Source organism: Trachurus japonicus, chromosome 12 (genome assembly GCF_045865225.1).
Source record: "Trachurus japonicus isolate A0001 chromosome 12, Traja_1.0".
Taxonomy (NCBI): domain Eukaryota; kingdom Metazoa; phylum Chordata; class Actinopteri; order Carangiformes; family Carangidae; genus Trachurus; species Trachurus japonicus.
Window position 1 is genome coordinate 28,699,791 of NC_140918.1, and position 13,848 is coordinate 28,713,638.

Genomic DNA, 13,848 nt, shown 5'->3' on the forward strand with positions numbered 1-13,848 from the left:
GCGTCGTCGCTGTGACTTCTGGTTCCTCCTGCATGAAAATAATGATGCTGTTACACTCTGTGGGCTGCAGGCGCACCATCCCACCTCAGAGAGAAGAGGAAAATTTGGAAACAGTAACAAAACACTAATCACGCGGGGGCAGAAAACTAGTGCTGCACTGGCCTCTACAGGTTCAAGGCAGGTTATTGCACTCACTTGGCAGGCTTTTGAACCTGTGATGAATGAGAGGAGGCCACTGCAATGCTGCTTCCCTGCGCTGTGTGACAGAGTGGGGTTTGAGTGCGGTGTTGCTCAGACACACAGATAACCTGGTCAATGTGTGTTTTTTCTCTTATTCACACACTATCATCCTTTATTCAGCCAGCTGTTACATTTATGATTCTATTATTCATCAATTATTGTTTTCCCACAATAAAAATGATGAATATTCATGGACTTAGAGTATCACAGACATGATATGATATGCAGGACATCCCACCAACACTCTATAGCTGCTGTCATGTAAATTGCTGACACTGTGTCTGCAGTGTCAGCCACAGGTTAGTGTCCAGAGGTTGTTTTGAAGCTTTTACAGCTTGCTGCCGCCTGCAGTCACCGGTGAAGCACATGTGGCCAGAGCCTGTGCAGTCTGAGCCTGAGTCTGCTACAGAATGAGACGTTCGTCAATCTTGCCGACGCCCCCAGAAGAGCGCATGTCTCTCTCTCAAGCTCAAACTGATACAGTGATCAGCTGCCTGTTCAACATATCAACTGGTGCCAATCGAAAAACTGTGACAAAAGTCTGAGGTTCGTCTTCGTTGCTATACCGCAGCCTGAATTTACAATGCATGAAATTCTGATAAAATATAAATAAAGAATGTCAGTCAGTCTTCTTCTGCCACCTCCACACATTCAGCAGTCTGAGGGAATTACACAGTAGGAATCACACAGCGAGGTGCTATATCTAACATCTGTCCTGTGTCATACACTCTGTTTTACAAACCTTATAGATGATTTAAGAAGACTTGTGCTCATAGTTACTGAAAAAACACAATATAACACAAGAACCAGCAGCAACAACCATAAAACAACATGTCCTGCTTTATTTATGTAGATGTGCAATGAACAGGCCTGTGTAAAACTCAGAGGGATGATAGTGATGTCAAACAGTACAGTGTGATCCAGTGTGAGACAGATGACGACTGTGAATTTTGAGGCTGTAAAACCAAAACAATCTGCTAAACGATGGTAAAAGGCTGCAGAGAGCAGCCGGAGCTCCGTGGTGACGCTTCTCTGCAGTGACCCCTGCAGTACGACTGACACATGACACCGGACATCATGGCTCTTTATTTCAGAGCATGTATTAGAGAGGGATCCTGTGCATATGTATCTATACCTACACCAGCCATACGATGGATACCAATGATAGGCTACTTTGTGTAGTTTTATGATTTAAAAACCATTTCAAGCATCAAGAAAAAAGTGGCTCCAATGAAAACTGATTTAAGTGTGGTGTCATTTGCATAACCAATAAATATTAAAATAACAATTTTATTTAAAAGGCTCTTGTGCCTCTTTGTACTGGAAACACAAAATTATGTCACAGTAACAGTCTATTGTCCCAGAGAGCTGAAGATAACATGAAACAACCCCCCCACACCCCTCAGCTGTTTGTACACAGACACTGTCACTTTTATTTGCTTAAAGTGGTTTTCTTTATTCAAGCAAAACAACTGTACTTACTGTCACTATATTTTGCAAAAGGCCATAGGTGAATATTCATAGACTATTACTTTATGAAAATCACCTTTCAGTCTTATGATTGTTTCTAATTTGCAATGTTCATATGATTGAATATGAAAATTCATAACTTTTTACATCATACAAAGTATTTTAAAAAGTCTCCAGTGTGAGATGAGTCCGGGAAAGTGTGTGTGTATGTGTGTGTGTGCTGTGGAGGTCCCCGCTCTGGGACAGCTGAAATATGGACCCTCCTGTTACATAGCCTGAGTGGAATTTGAATAGTACTGAGGAACCGCCGGGCGCTGATTGGCCCAGAACGACATATTTCCAACGCGCCAGCCTGTCACTCAACGAGCCTCGGGCTGCTGATTGGCTGGTCCGAAAGAGGGCGGGTCCGCTGGCTTCACTCTCCTACATATTCTGGTTTCAGGGCATCTGCAAATGATCGCTGGATTTCACAGGGAGACGGGTCGTTGTGTCCAATGTTTCTCCACACAGCTCTGACTGGAAGCCTTTCTCTCAGAGCAACACGGTTCCCAGCGACACGAGCGAGAGGCGACCTTCCTCTCCGCGGACAGCAGCTGATGTGGGCCGGGGGAGCGCATTAATGATCACCAACATGGAATGCGCAGTGGACGCGCAAAGCTTGATCTCGATTTCCTTAATGAAGATCCACAACTCCAGGACGCAGAGAGGGGGGATCAAGCTGCACAAGAATCTGCTGGTCTCCTATGTGCTGAGGAACGCCAGGCAGGTCTACATCAAGGAGAAATATGCGGAGATCTACAGGATGCAGCAGTACGAGGAGGTGAGGACGGTCTGCAACGAGATCCAGGAGCTCAACCCGCTGGATCTGGACGCGGAGGACGCGGACGACGAGGAGCAGGCGCGGGTCGCTTTCTGCGGCGAAGAGACGGGTCTGAGTCTGTGCGACTCCGCGTGCCACAGAGGCGCGGCGGCGGCGCACGTCCGGGCGGCGAGCGCTCACGTCGGCTGCCCTTCTTTCGAGGACGGAGGCAAAGAACCGGAGCCGTCCGACTACCGGAGCTGCTGCATGGAGGCGTCCCCGGTGTCCCACTTTGAGCAGTTTTCCGCAGACAACAGCAGGCACTGCAACAAAACCACGGTGCTGGATTTGGACACGCATGTGGTGACCACCGTGGAGAACGGCTACCTCCACCAGGACTGCTGCTGTGACGCGCTCCAGTGCGGCCAGGGCGCGCAGTGGACGCCGGTGGCCAAGAAACGGAAGGTCGAGTTCGGTTGTTGCGCATCCGACGCGGAGGAAGTGTGCGATTTCACAGCCGCTCGCAAAAGAGCGAAACGCGAGGACTGCTCCTTCTCCAGCCCGGACCACTACGCGGACACTTCCAATATCTCCAACCTGATCTCCATCTTCGGCTCGGGGTTTTCAGGGCTGCTGAGCAGACAGGCGGACTTGGAACAGATCTGTAGCAAACAGGCCCTGGCCAGTCTCGGAGCATGGACCCGGGCGATCGTGGCATTTTGAATCAAACACTTTATAACAGGGGAGACCGGGGTCGGTTGTAAGAAAAAAAAGAAAAAAAAACTCATTCCATCAAGTATTAGTAAACCAAACCAAATGGAGAACAGTGTTCTACTGCCAGTTCCTGCTGAGGAACATCGTTGTTTAAAGCTTAGAGAGGCATGTTAACAAAGAAAACGTCCCCATGCACACACCAACATCGTTTCTGCCTGGAAACAGATGGTATTGGAACTTTTTTTTTGCGTTGTTACAAGGTCAAATAAGTTTCAGTCAGAGCGAATTAAATGCAACACGAGAAAAAAAAGTTGTGTGAATCCCTCCAAAAACTCCAGTGGAGGGTCAGAGGAGACAGAGTGCACACTCAGTGAGGAAAGAAACAGCAGCATATCTCAAGTGTAGTGGTGATTATGTATTTCTAAAAAAAACTGTGCATTGCCGCCAAATTCACATTTCTTGTGATCTGTCACATCTCATTCAACTGTCCACTTTGATCCAAACAAGTAAAAAAAAAAGTGAGAGAAACAGTTGGAACTGTGCAGATGGCTAAAAATTGGAACATTGCAAATATTCTTGATTGGATGTGTTGAACATTGATCAGGGCATTTAAAGAAAAAAACAAACACACATGTTGAAATCACAGTAGCTCTGACACTGGCTAACCTCAGTATCCTGTAATCTTTAATACAGCCAGTGTTTCAAATACATGAGTTGGGATGGTGAAGAAGTTGCACCTGAAAGCATCCTGATCTTCATCATCAACACCATGTGACTGTGGTTCATCAGTGTGCTGCTTTTCCTGATTGGAAGAAAAAAGCAGGCATTTACAGCCGATCCCCGGCCCCCCCCAACACCCCGCCCCGCCCCAACCCAACCCAACCCCCTGTAATGTATAAAGAAACTTTATTTTTGCAAGAAAAAGAAAAAGCTATTTAAAATTTAGCAATTTAAATGACAAATAGTTTTGACAGAGAGAGAAGCATGTTTGTGCCATATGTATACCACGTGTTTTTCACAGCGGGAGAGAGGCTATACATGTCTACAGATACACTTTGGTGACTGAAATCTGATGGGATGGATTGACTGTTGTTGCCTTAAGTCCAATGCACACTACTGCTAACCACTGTCAGAAGTGAAAGTACATAGAAAGTGATGGAATGTCTCTCCTGCCCTGGGACGAAGAAGAAAAAAAAAAACCTTCTCCATTGTTAAATGGAACTTGCACATTCGGAGCAGTTTGTTGTCATTATGAAAAATCACCAAGAAGACTCATGTGTCTCCTAGGTGATCACCTGGGAGACACATGGAGTCTTAACCAGCTCATATCACTTGATGGAGTGCCAACACTTATTCCTGTAATGTTATGGGGCTGTTCCTGTGGTCATCACTACACACCCCACAGCAGTTTGACGTCTCTCTAATCACAGTTATTGCTCAGAGCCTTCACAGCAATTCATGATTCCAACATGTCTTGGTTTTGTGAGTTTTTACTTTATTTTGTAAAAGACTGATCTTAGTCCTTTTGTTTTAAAAAGGCAAACTCATGATTTAGCCATAACCTGAGGATCCATGCATTAGCTTTATGAGCACTATGTGTACCAAAATAAAGAGAGTATTCAGCCATTCTCTACATAGTTTGTTGTTATTCTTGTATTTTTGTGTTTAATAAATTGTAGCTTTCCGGGTACAACTGTTTCACAAAATATTTGTAAAAAATTTATAATCTTAATAAAAAATTGAAACCTTAATTTCAATTGTTGTTGTTTTTTCACAGACTCATGTTGTGTGGTGCTGAAGCCTTTGTCAAACTGAGACAGACTTACAGATAGGTGTAAGTAATGGCTTTATTGATGCTTAATGAATCCTTTACTATAATAAAAGGCAATGTATTCCTTTTTAGTTTGGTAGCAATAAAGACCCTTTCCAATAGTACATCAGATTTGCATGTGCTTAAGAAATAGAATAACATCTAGAGAAACAGGGTTATTAGCTTCCTTATACAGACAGAAGCAGCTAGTAGTTAAAGCACTGCCATTGAAGAACATTAGTTCACATGTTATATCTATGTTTATTTAACTCAAACTGTAAAAAGAACAACTGGTTATTTTATGACACTAGCTAATGACTTAACAGTAATGACTTACAACAGATTAGTTAGCCATTCAACATTGATAAAAGCATTAGTTACAGTATCTAAACCCTATAAAGGAGGTAGGACTGACTCTATAGTATTGGTTCAGTGTAAAGTTATCCAGTACAGTACAACAAAGCCTTTTTCAGGGCATCTGCATCCCATGGTTCTCATCAGTTATCTGTTATATATATAGTCAGTCAACCCAGTCATTGTATTATATCATACAGTCCTTCATACATGTGTCACATATTGCAATCAAGCTTTTTCCATCAGCAAACTTCATCATGGGATGTGGTTGAAGCCACTAAGTGGACTTTTATACTATTCCACATAATGAATCATCAAATATTGGTTGATCTAATGGTATCGTTCAGGTTTGTTTTATAAAATAGTGGAAGTAATTAATAGCTGAAAGTCATTTTTCACACCTAAGTCTTAAGTGTGACTGAGCCTGCACTTTCCACTCCGGCCTGATTCCCTCCCCTAGCTGCTAAACTTTTGCGTCCTGTTATCTCTGCTCTGTGCCACTTGGTGGTGTTCTTTAAAATCAATGAATGAAGATATCAGCTGTGTATGCAGAGCAGAGCCACATCAAGCTGACCCTGTCTCCAACTCTCTCAGCTCTCCTCACACCCCTCCTCCTTCCTCCTCCTCCTCCTCCTCCTCCTCCCCCGCCCACTCCTCCTCTTCCTGGCTGCCTCGCATCGCTCTGCCCCGACACATCACATGCTGCTCTCTCTCTCTCTCTCTCTCTCTCTCTCTCTCTGCTCAGGCTCTGCAGGCTGTTTGCAGCTGCCGGTACCCATAATAACTTGCAGTAGATAGGTCGTAATGGAAATGATGAGGCAATGAGAACAATGCATTGGGTAATTGTACAGAAATGAGATGCAGGGGGGTTTAATATCTGATGGCATCTGCCTGCTGCATTAAAACACACAACTTTTTGCTGCAGGAAATAAAAATGACAACAAAACAAAAGCTGGGAACGACAGAAACCTGAGTTCTTCTGCTGCTGACAAATGACAACGGTTCTGCTTCATGATGTAGCCTACACGGCTCCTCCATCTGGATCATGTGATCACACAAGATCAAAATATTTAAATCACTTTTTTAATTTATTTCAATGAAAAATCATTTAGAAATGTGTAAAATGTCTTTGTCTCATTCATTCATATAAACAACACAAAACAAAGACACTGATACTGTGAACACGTGAATATGTGAAGACATTAAAACAATAGAATATATACATTCAAATAAAAAAAAGGCAAAATCAAAACAAAAGGAATGTTTTACCCAGAGTTAACTTATTTCCAAATAGTTCTTATCAATTTATCCAATTACCACCTGATCCACATTAAAGGACAATACCAGGTGGTGGGGGTGACACGAGGGAGGCGGGGCAACCAGCGTTGTTGTGTAGCGATACTGAGAGGAGGAGGACGGGAAGACAATAGAGGGAGGGGGAGAGGAGCAGTCTGGAGGGGGTTAGTGGAGGGAGAGGGGGGGGGGGGGGGGCATTCTTTGTCAGGAGAGGAGGGGGTTGATGTGTTGGGGGGTTTGCAAAAGGGGGGAGGGAGGAGGCTGTGTGTGTGTGTGTGTGTGTGTGTGTGTGTGTGACGTCTGTGTGTGGCACGGTGGTTGGGGTATGTGTGTGTGTGTGTGGGGGGGGGGTGTACTGTAGGGAATAGGTCTATAGGGAGGGGGGAGGCAGACTGTGGTATAGCAGCAACTGCACAGGTCAGCCAGGTTGCACAGAGGTCTGTGGGGGGAGGGCAGGGCAGAGGTGGGGGCAGGGGGGAGGGGTGGGGGGTCAGTCCAGTCCAGGTTCTGTCCTTTAGGTCCAGCATGGAGACGGACCCAGTGTTTCCTAGAGAAGGGTTTGGGTTTGGATGTGAACACAGTGACATGTCTGACCTGCTGAGAGAGGAACATGAGGGTTGGACAAGTTACATGACTCTCGCTTTAGATAATAACATGGTGTTTTATTGGAGCTAAAGACGTAGTGTGAAAGCAGTGTGGTACAGTGTGTGTAGGTGCAGGAATGTACTCACTGTCAATGAATTTATTCTTTAAGATCAGTTTTCTGTCCACTCAGGGTTCATTTACTCTAAACATAGTCACACTGCAGCAGGGTCTGGAAATCACTGAATAATCCTTATTTCACTTTTAATGTGAAAATTAAAACTAAAAATGAAATTATGTAGTCTATGCTGTTTTGTTTGCAAAAATGGAAAAAGAAAAAGAAAAAAAGAAAAGAAAAGAAAATTTAAAAACTGACCCAATTTTGGTGTTTGTGAATTCACTTTTCCATTTCCATTTGGAGAAGACAGTAGGTTAGTAGGCGGACTGGAAGAGGAAGTGAATGACAAAAATGTCAAAATAAAAGCAGAGAAGATTTGAATGTGTAATGGGTTATATAGTTATAGTTATATATAATAATCGGTTGATTGTGTCAACCGATACCAGGTCAGGATAATGTTAGATGATAGATAGATGAATAAAAGTCACCATATGTTATCAATAATGTTTTTTTTTTATCACAATTGAGTTTTTATGTTATGAAACAAAAAAGCTTTATTATTATTATTATTATTATTATTATTATTATTATTATTATTATTATTATTATTATCAAAAGAACATGTGATGGACTAAAACCATAGAGCCAGACACTGACATTGATCTGCTCAGACCTAATGAAACACAGATTTAGTCCATTTCCATCAAAACATACCAATGATTTAAGAGGTGTCTCTCAGTGAAACTGATTTTCATTCTGTGGTTTCATACAGTCGGAGCCTTTGTTTTCAGCTGCACTGTTTACCACACTTCATAGTAACCATGGTCTCCGTGCTTCTAGAAATAAACAGTGACAGGAAAAAGTCAAAGAATGAGCTGATGATGATGCAGCACAGCAACTGAGAGATTCAAAACTACAGTGTATTGGGCAGCAACGATAAATCCAGACATCTGCCTTGTTTACATATTTAAGTAAAATGAGGAAACTGGCTTATTTCCATATTTAATGAGACACATGCCACGCCCCTTGCCCCATATAAAAAATGACGTAGATTAATTGACCCAAACATAGATGCCTTGTAGAACAATGAACAGAACTGATGCTGCACATCAGCATCCAGGAACGTTGCTAGCAAAAAATCAAAATGAACAAGCGCACACACAAGTTACTGACATTTGAATTTTTCTGCCTCTTGAATATTCATTGGGACGGCTCATTATTCACAACATTAACACTAATTCAATATGAAGATATTACATTCTTGTAGTAGCCTTTCAAAGGCTGCAGACTCAGGACCTTTATAATGTTGTTATCATGGTAATGGGGTCGATGGCAAAAAATTATAAAGTAATCTCTTCACTATTTTTTAATATAAGAGCTGTCATACTTATACAATGATTATCATCCGTTATATTAGCTACAGTGAAACGTGGTGCTGCTGTCCACTGTCTCTGTAGCAGTGGGAGGTTTAGTCCGATCTCAGCGGCTCTGAAGGTCCAGGCCGTCACAGAAAGACACTGATCAACCAACAGGAAGAAGAAACAGCTTCAAAGAGAAAATAATTCTCAATTCAATAATTTATCTACAAAATGGTTTTATTTACAAATGATGTTATTTGTTCATGAATTATCACTAGAACTTCCCAAGATGGCTATCTATACAACAGCAGCGAACAACAGACCAGCTGTCATATAAACAGCTGTGGCCATGGACATTATTACAACGTTTCCATATTGTTTTCATGTAACATTCTATATGAGAGAGAAAAAGAAAAAGAGACAGAGTAGTAGAAAGTCATATGCATGTTTGTTAGCATTGTGAAAGACTTATAGGTAGCTGTCCATAATAAACTACAGACAAATAAGAATAACAATCTAATTAAGATTCTTGTTATGAGAGCACACACATCTGCAGATACAGGTGTGCAGCAAAAGTAACAGTGCATGTACCATGGGCGTGTCCGATGGTGCCGCACAATTCCTTTTTTTTTTTTTTTTTTTACATCCCTGGTCCTCCATAGATCATCATTCAATGTGCAAAAGGGATTTTAGAAACCTGAAAGTTAAGTAACTCATGCATTATTCAGATGCTAAAGTTGCCTTGTTAGCTTAGCTGCAAACCCACGCTCCTCTTTTCAGTATCTGTCTGTACTTCAGTGAAAACCATCTAGACCACACGTGCGCATGTTGTTTGTGTGATGATGATTCATATCATGAGGTTTGTTTTGCTTCATCTCTGGATTCCATCATTGTGTCATCGCCTTCGAAATGCGCGCCCATGAATTTGGGGGCGGAGCTTCATAAGGAGTGTACGTGTTTTGCTGCTGAGTTCAAATATGAAATATATTTCGCCAAAACTACCATTTAATTGTGTCTCTCACCATATCCCAATCTGCATAACAAAATGGGCCACACCCTTGTCTCATTTGCATAGGATTACAGAATTTGCATATGCTTTGCATATCCCAAATGGCAACAGCCTTATTTGCATAAGTTAAAAAGCAAAAATAGACCACATGTCTTGTCACTCACACAAACTACAGTACTGTTATATTTAAATAAATAGGACACACCCCTGTTTGAATATTAAGTAGCCCACTAAACACAATGTTACACTGGTCATGTCCTGCTTTTGCATATTTTCATATTTAGATGATCCACAATAATTTACGTATAAATCTATAAAAACACAGCAGGGAAGTCTTACTCATAAGAAAAATATAGACCACGCCCATGTGAAAGTCAATATTTTTGCAACTGAAGTGATGGTTATACATTCAGCTTTTTAGACTATGGCTCCTATCGGCATATTTTGTGAACCTGCCAACAATCACAGACTCTTGAAAAGAAGGGAGGCCAAAGAAAGAGGTCACAAGCAGACTGATGGATGGAGCGTCCATGTCCTCAATTTTGCAGAACCATGAGCCTCAATTAAGTTTAACCAGGGAGTTAGATAAAACCAAAACTCTTTGTACCAGGCTGTAAAAATGGAGTCTCTCACTGTTGGAGCCACACTCTAGTGGTCTGATTTTACCTAAATGTAAATGTAGGCTACCTGGTTATTTTCCGCTTCTCTTCTGCGCTAACTTAAGTCTGTGTCTGCTTCCTGTTCCAGAGAGCGCCTCCTGTGAAGCAAAGTCCACTTCTCAAGCCCGGACGTGTCGGAACGGGTCGGCACAGCTGTCCAATTCCAGACATTCTTCTAAATGTTTGGCCAAGATCTTTTGTGAGAACACATCAAATCGATCAGCTGAAGCTGCTGCTGCTGCTGCTTTAACAGCCCGAGCATGTTGTTGAGCAACACGTTCTGGAACAAACAGTGGTGTGTGTGTGTGTGTGTGTGTGTGTTCATAGCTTCTAGTTGTTTTTATTTCAGCAGATCAGTCGATGTGATATATTTAACCGTACACCAAGACTTGGTGTTAAGATTTACAGCATCACCCGAATGCACCACTGCATCGTCTGGGCCGCTCATGGTACTAACGCTGCTCTGTCTGTAGAAAGCCAGTCCTCCTCCTCCTCCTCCTCCTTCACCTTCATGTGCTATGCTGAGCAGCAGAGGCCTCGTCTGAAATGAGACACAGCTGCTCTTCTGGTTGAGCAACATTCACACAGGGTCCTTCAGTCGCTGCTCCACTGCTGTGCTTTATTCCGTCACTCTCTGCTCTGCAGTCCAACATCCTGTATGTAAGGGGAATTCCAGCGCGGTCCTTACAACCGCTGCTGGTGGAAGGACTGTTGCATGTTGTTTTGGAGGCGTTTTTCGTAAAACCATCCTACACATTGAGGAAGAGTATTAAAGATTCAGACTTGTGCAATATTCAACACTTTCTCCTTCATCTCACAATCCATCTGGCTCACTGCTGGGTTCATCTCAGGGTCACATGAAAGAAAAGAGTCTGTTTCCAATGAAATGTTTGGCCCACCAACAGGTATGTTCTTAAGTGGCATGTATGAGCCAGGTCATTCAGAAGAGTTTTCTCAGCTACTAACGGAATTAACTAGTGGTTTTGACCTGATCGTATTCAAGGCAGCTGAATTTCTCACAGGCAACACTTCATCCTTCCTCCAAACTGTTGGCTGGTGAGTGTCTGGAGAAGTAACACAGCACATTTACATGAGCACCATACACAAGCACTGTACAATTTCCTTGAATCTGTACTTTTCTGAGATATTATTGCTATTGAGAAGTGGATTTCTATGAAGAACCTTAACTTTGAGACAGCTTTTCTGTCTGTGCAATGCATTTTATTTTATTTTGAAAATGTGATAGAGCATACACTGTGTTCATCACAGGAGGGGGAAAAATATAGCATGGTTTTCTGCATGTTTCTTAAAGCAGAAGTAAGCGATCCGGTCGTTTTGGCTAATGCTGCGTTCCAGGCAGGCTTTTGAAACCGTAAATTACAGCTTCAAGTCACGACTTACGACTTTGTAGCGTTCCAGGCAACCCACTCGTGTTTTTCCGACCTGTTTTACCTGTGAAAGTGCACTATAACGGCCACTCGTAACTTCCGACCTTATTATGTATATTATATACCAGATCGAACTGGTACGAGTTCACAGGTCGGAAAAACACGAGTTACGAGTTGCGTTGAACGCACCATAACGTCTTGTCAGCCGATGGAGTTAGCAGCCCCCGCCCTCGTCATGGATCTATTCACCACTTTCCGTAGAACGCCGCTGGGCGTCGCCATGACTCTCAATTCACCGACAAGTCGGTTTCGCACTTCTGTCTCACTTCAAGCAGAATGGAGCTAGCCTAGCAGTCTGTCTTAGAAGTGTTTTTATTATTATTACAAGTTCATAGAATGTCCTCCGGTACGACATGTGCTGTTGTTGGATGCACAAACAACTCAAGGAAAGTTAAAGATTTTATGAATGGAGCCTGTAACGACCATAAAGCCAATCGCAAGAGTTGTGGATGTCCGGTTGCTACGTTAGCCGCTAGCTGTTGCTACGTAAACAACCGACTTCCGGGGTGGTGTGACGCAATGGATCATGGGAAAATAAAGTGGTGAATTGGTCCTCGTCCCTACGTCACCACTTTCACGCGCATCCCTTGGCTGCACACACAGCCCTTCATGCCGTTCTCTCTCCTCATTGGATAAAACTTGTAGGATACGAGAAAAGTTTTCTACTCGGCTCAGAGCAGAGCAGAGTGACTGAGAGACCCGTGTTTCGGTCCAAACACTCTATGTAAGTGATTGCTGTCGGAAGATATAACTATTTAAGACTTATATTAACACAAAAATATTGCTTACTTCTGCTTTAAGTTCTTTATAATTCCCTTTTTTTTTTTTTCTTTTTTATATTTGAGTATCAAGTACTCAAGTTAAAACCTGACAGAAGAACTTTCACTTGTTCTGAGGTTTTGATAAAATCAGACTGTCTGCTTCACTCCATAGAGAAAATGTTTTCACTCCTCTCGAAACTTCTGAAAAAGACTGATTCATGAACTGGCATTTCTAGTAGTACAACAATGGGAATGGCGCAACATCTGATTGGTTGAAGTGATAGATATGTGAAAGACATGAATATTTTCTGAAAGTGACCACCTGTACAGATGGTACATATATTTCACTTCATACCTTAACTGAACTTAGAGTTGAAAAGTGATACCAAAATAAACTTTCATAAACATGTAATTCATATTTGTGCTTTTATTGGCATTTCAAAGCAAAGCAATACTCTGTCGTCTAATATCTCAGTGACTATGACTTCACCACCTCTCATTTTCACCTGTTACTTAATTATCGATGGGCATTTTTGCTTTTAAACATGTTTAAAATTTCCCAGCGTGGGATCAATAAAGTATATAAACCACTGCATTTATCTCAGTCCCAGTAAGACTGATCATTGAAAACAACTCACCGACCGACAGTGTGCTGGGTGAACTACAGACACACATGTTTCTGTCTGATGCTTTATAAGCAATAATTGTTGTGTTGTAACTGTTGTTCGTCTCTTTGGCAGTATTTTTGTGAATGAATGTGAACACGTAAACAGGTGGCTTTATATGACAGTTTTTGGAAATGAAAGAGGATGAAGAGACAAACCAGGCAATTTCTGACTTAAGCCACAGTGTGTTTGGATGTAATTATAGCATTTTTCCAATTAGGAATGAGCAGCGCTGTCTTCTATTATATCACCATTATCACCATTGGTGGCGGCAAAGAGGGAAATTTTCAGATTTTACACATTGTGGCCTTAGTATCAGAGAGGAACTTCGTTTACATGGTAGGAAACCAAAATAAAACATGAGGTAACTTTAGTTTATTATGTGATGTCAATTCAGTAACACAAAAATAGCTTGTCTTTGATTTAATTAAGCAACACATGAAGTGATTTCTAAATGTGGATGTGCCAATAGAATAAATCCAGGATTTCACAGTGAGTCTTTTCAACCTGGAGTGGGAAAACCACAACTTTCCAATTGAGTAGAGAATTTTGAGTGAGAAAAAGC

At 42.1% G+C, this 13,848-nt stretch overlaps 1 protein-coding gene across 1 annotated transcript; it reads left to right on the forward strand.

Annotated features, from left to right (window-relative positions):
- Nucleotides 1-1,935: 1,935 nt before the first annotated feature.
- On the forward strand, nt 1,936-4,972 carry ier5l (immediate early response 5-like). The gene has a single exon (XM_085794166.1). The coding sequence runs from the start codon at nt 2,330-2,332 to the stop codon at nt 3,230-3,232; it is 903 nt and encodes a 300-aa protein (XP_085650292.1). The 5' UTR covers nt 1,936-2,329; the 3' UTR covers nt 3,233-4,972.
- Nucleotides 4,973-13,848: the final 8,876 nt, after the last annotated feature.

What these genes read in the sequence shown, in the direction of transcription:
- ier5l (XM_085794166.1), top strand. Translation starts at nt 2,330, where the DNA reads ATGATCACCAACATGGAATGCGCAGTGGACGCGCAAAGCTTGATCTCG.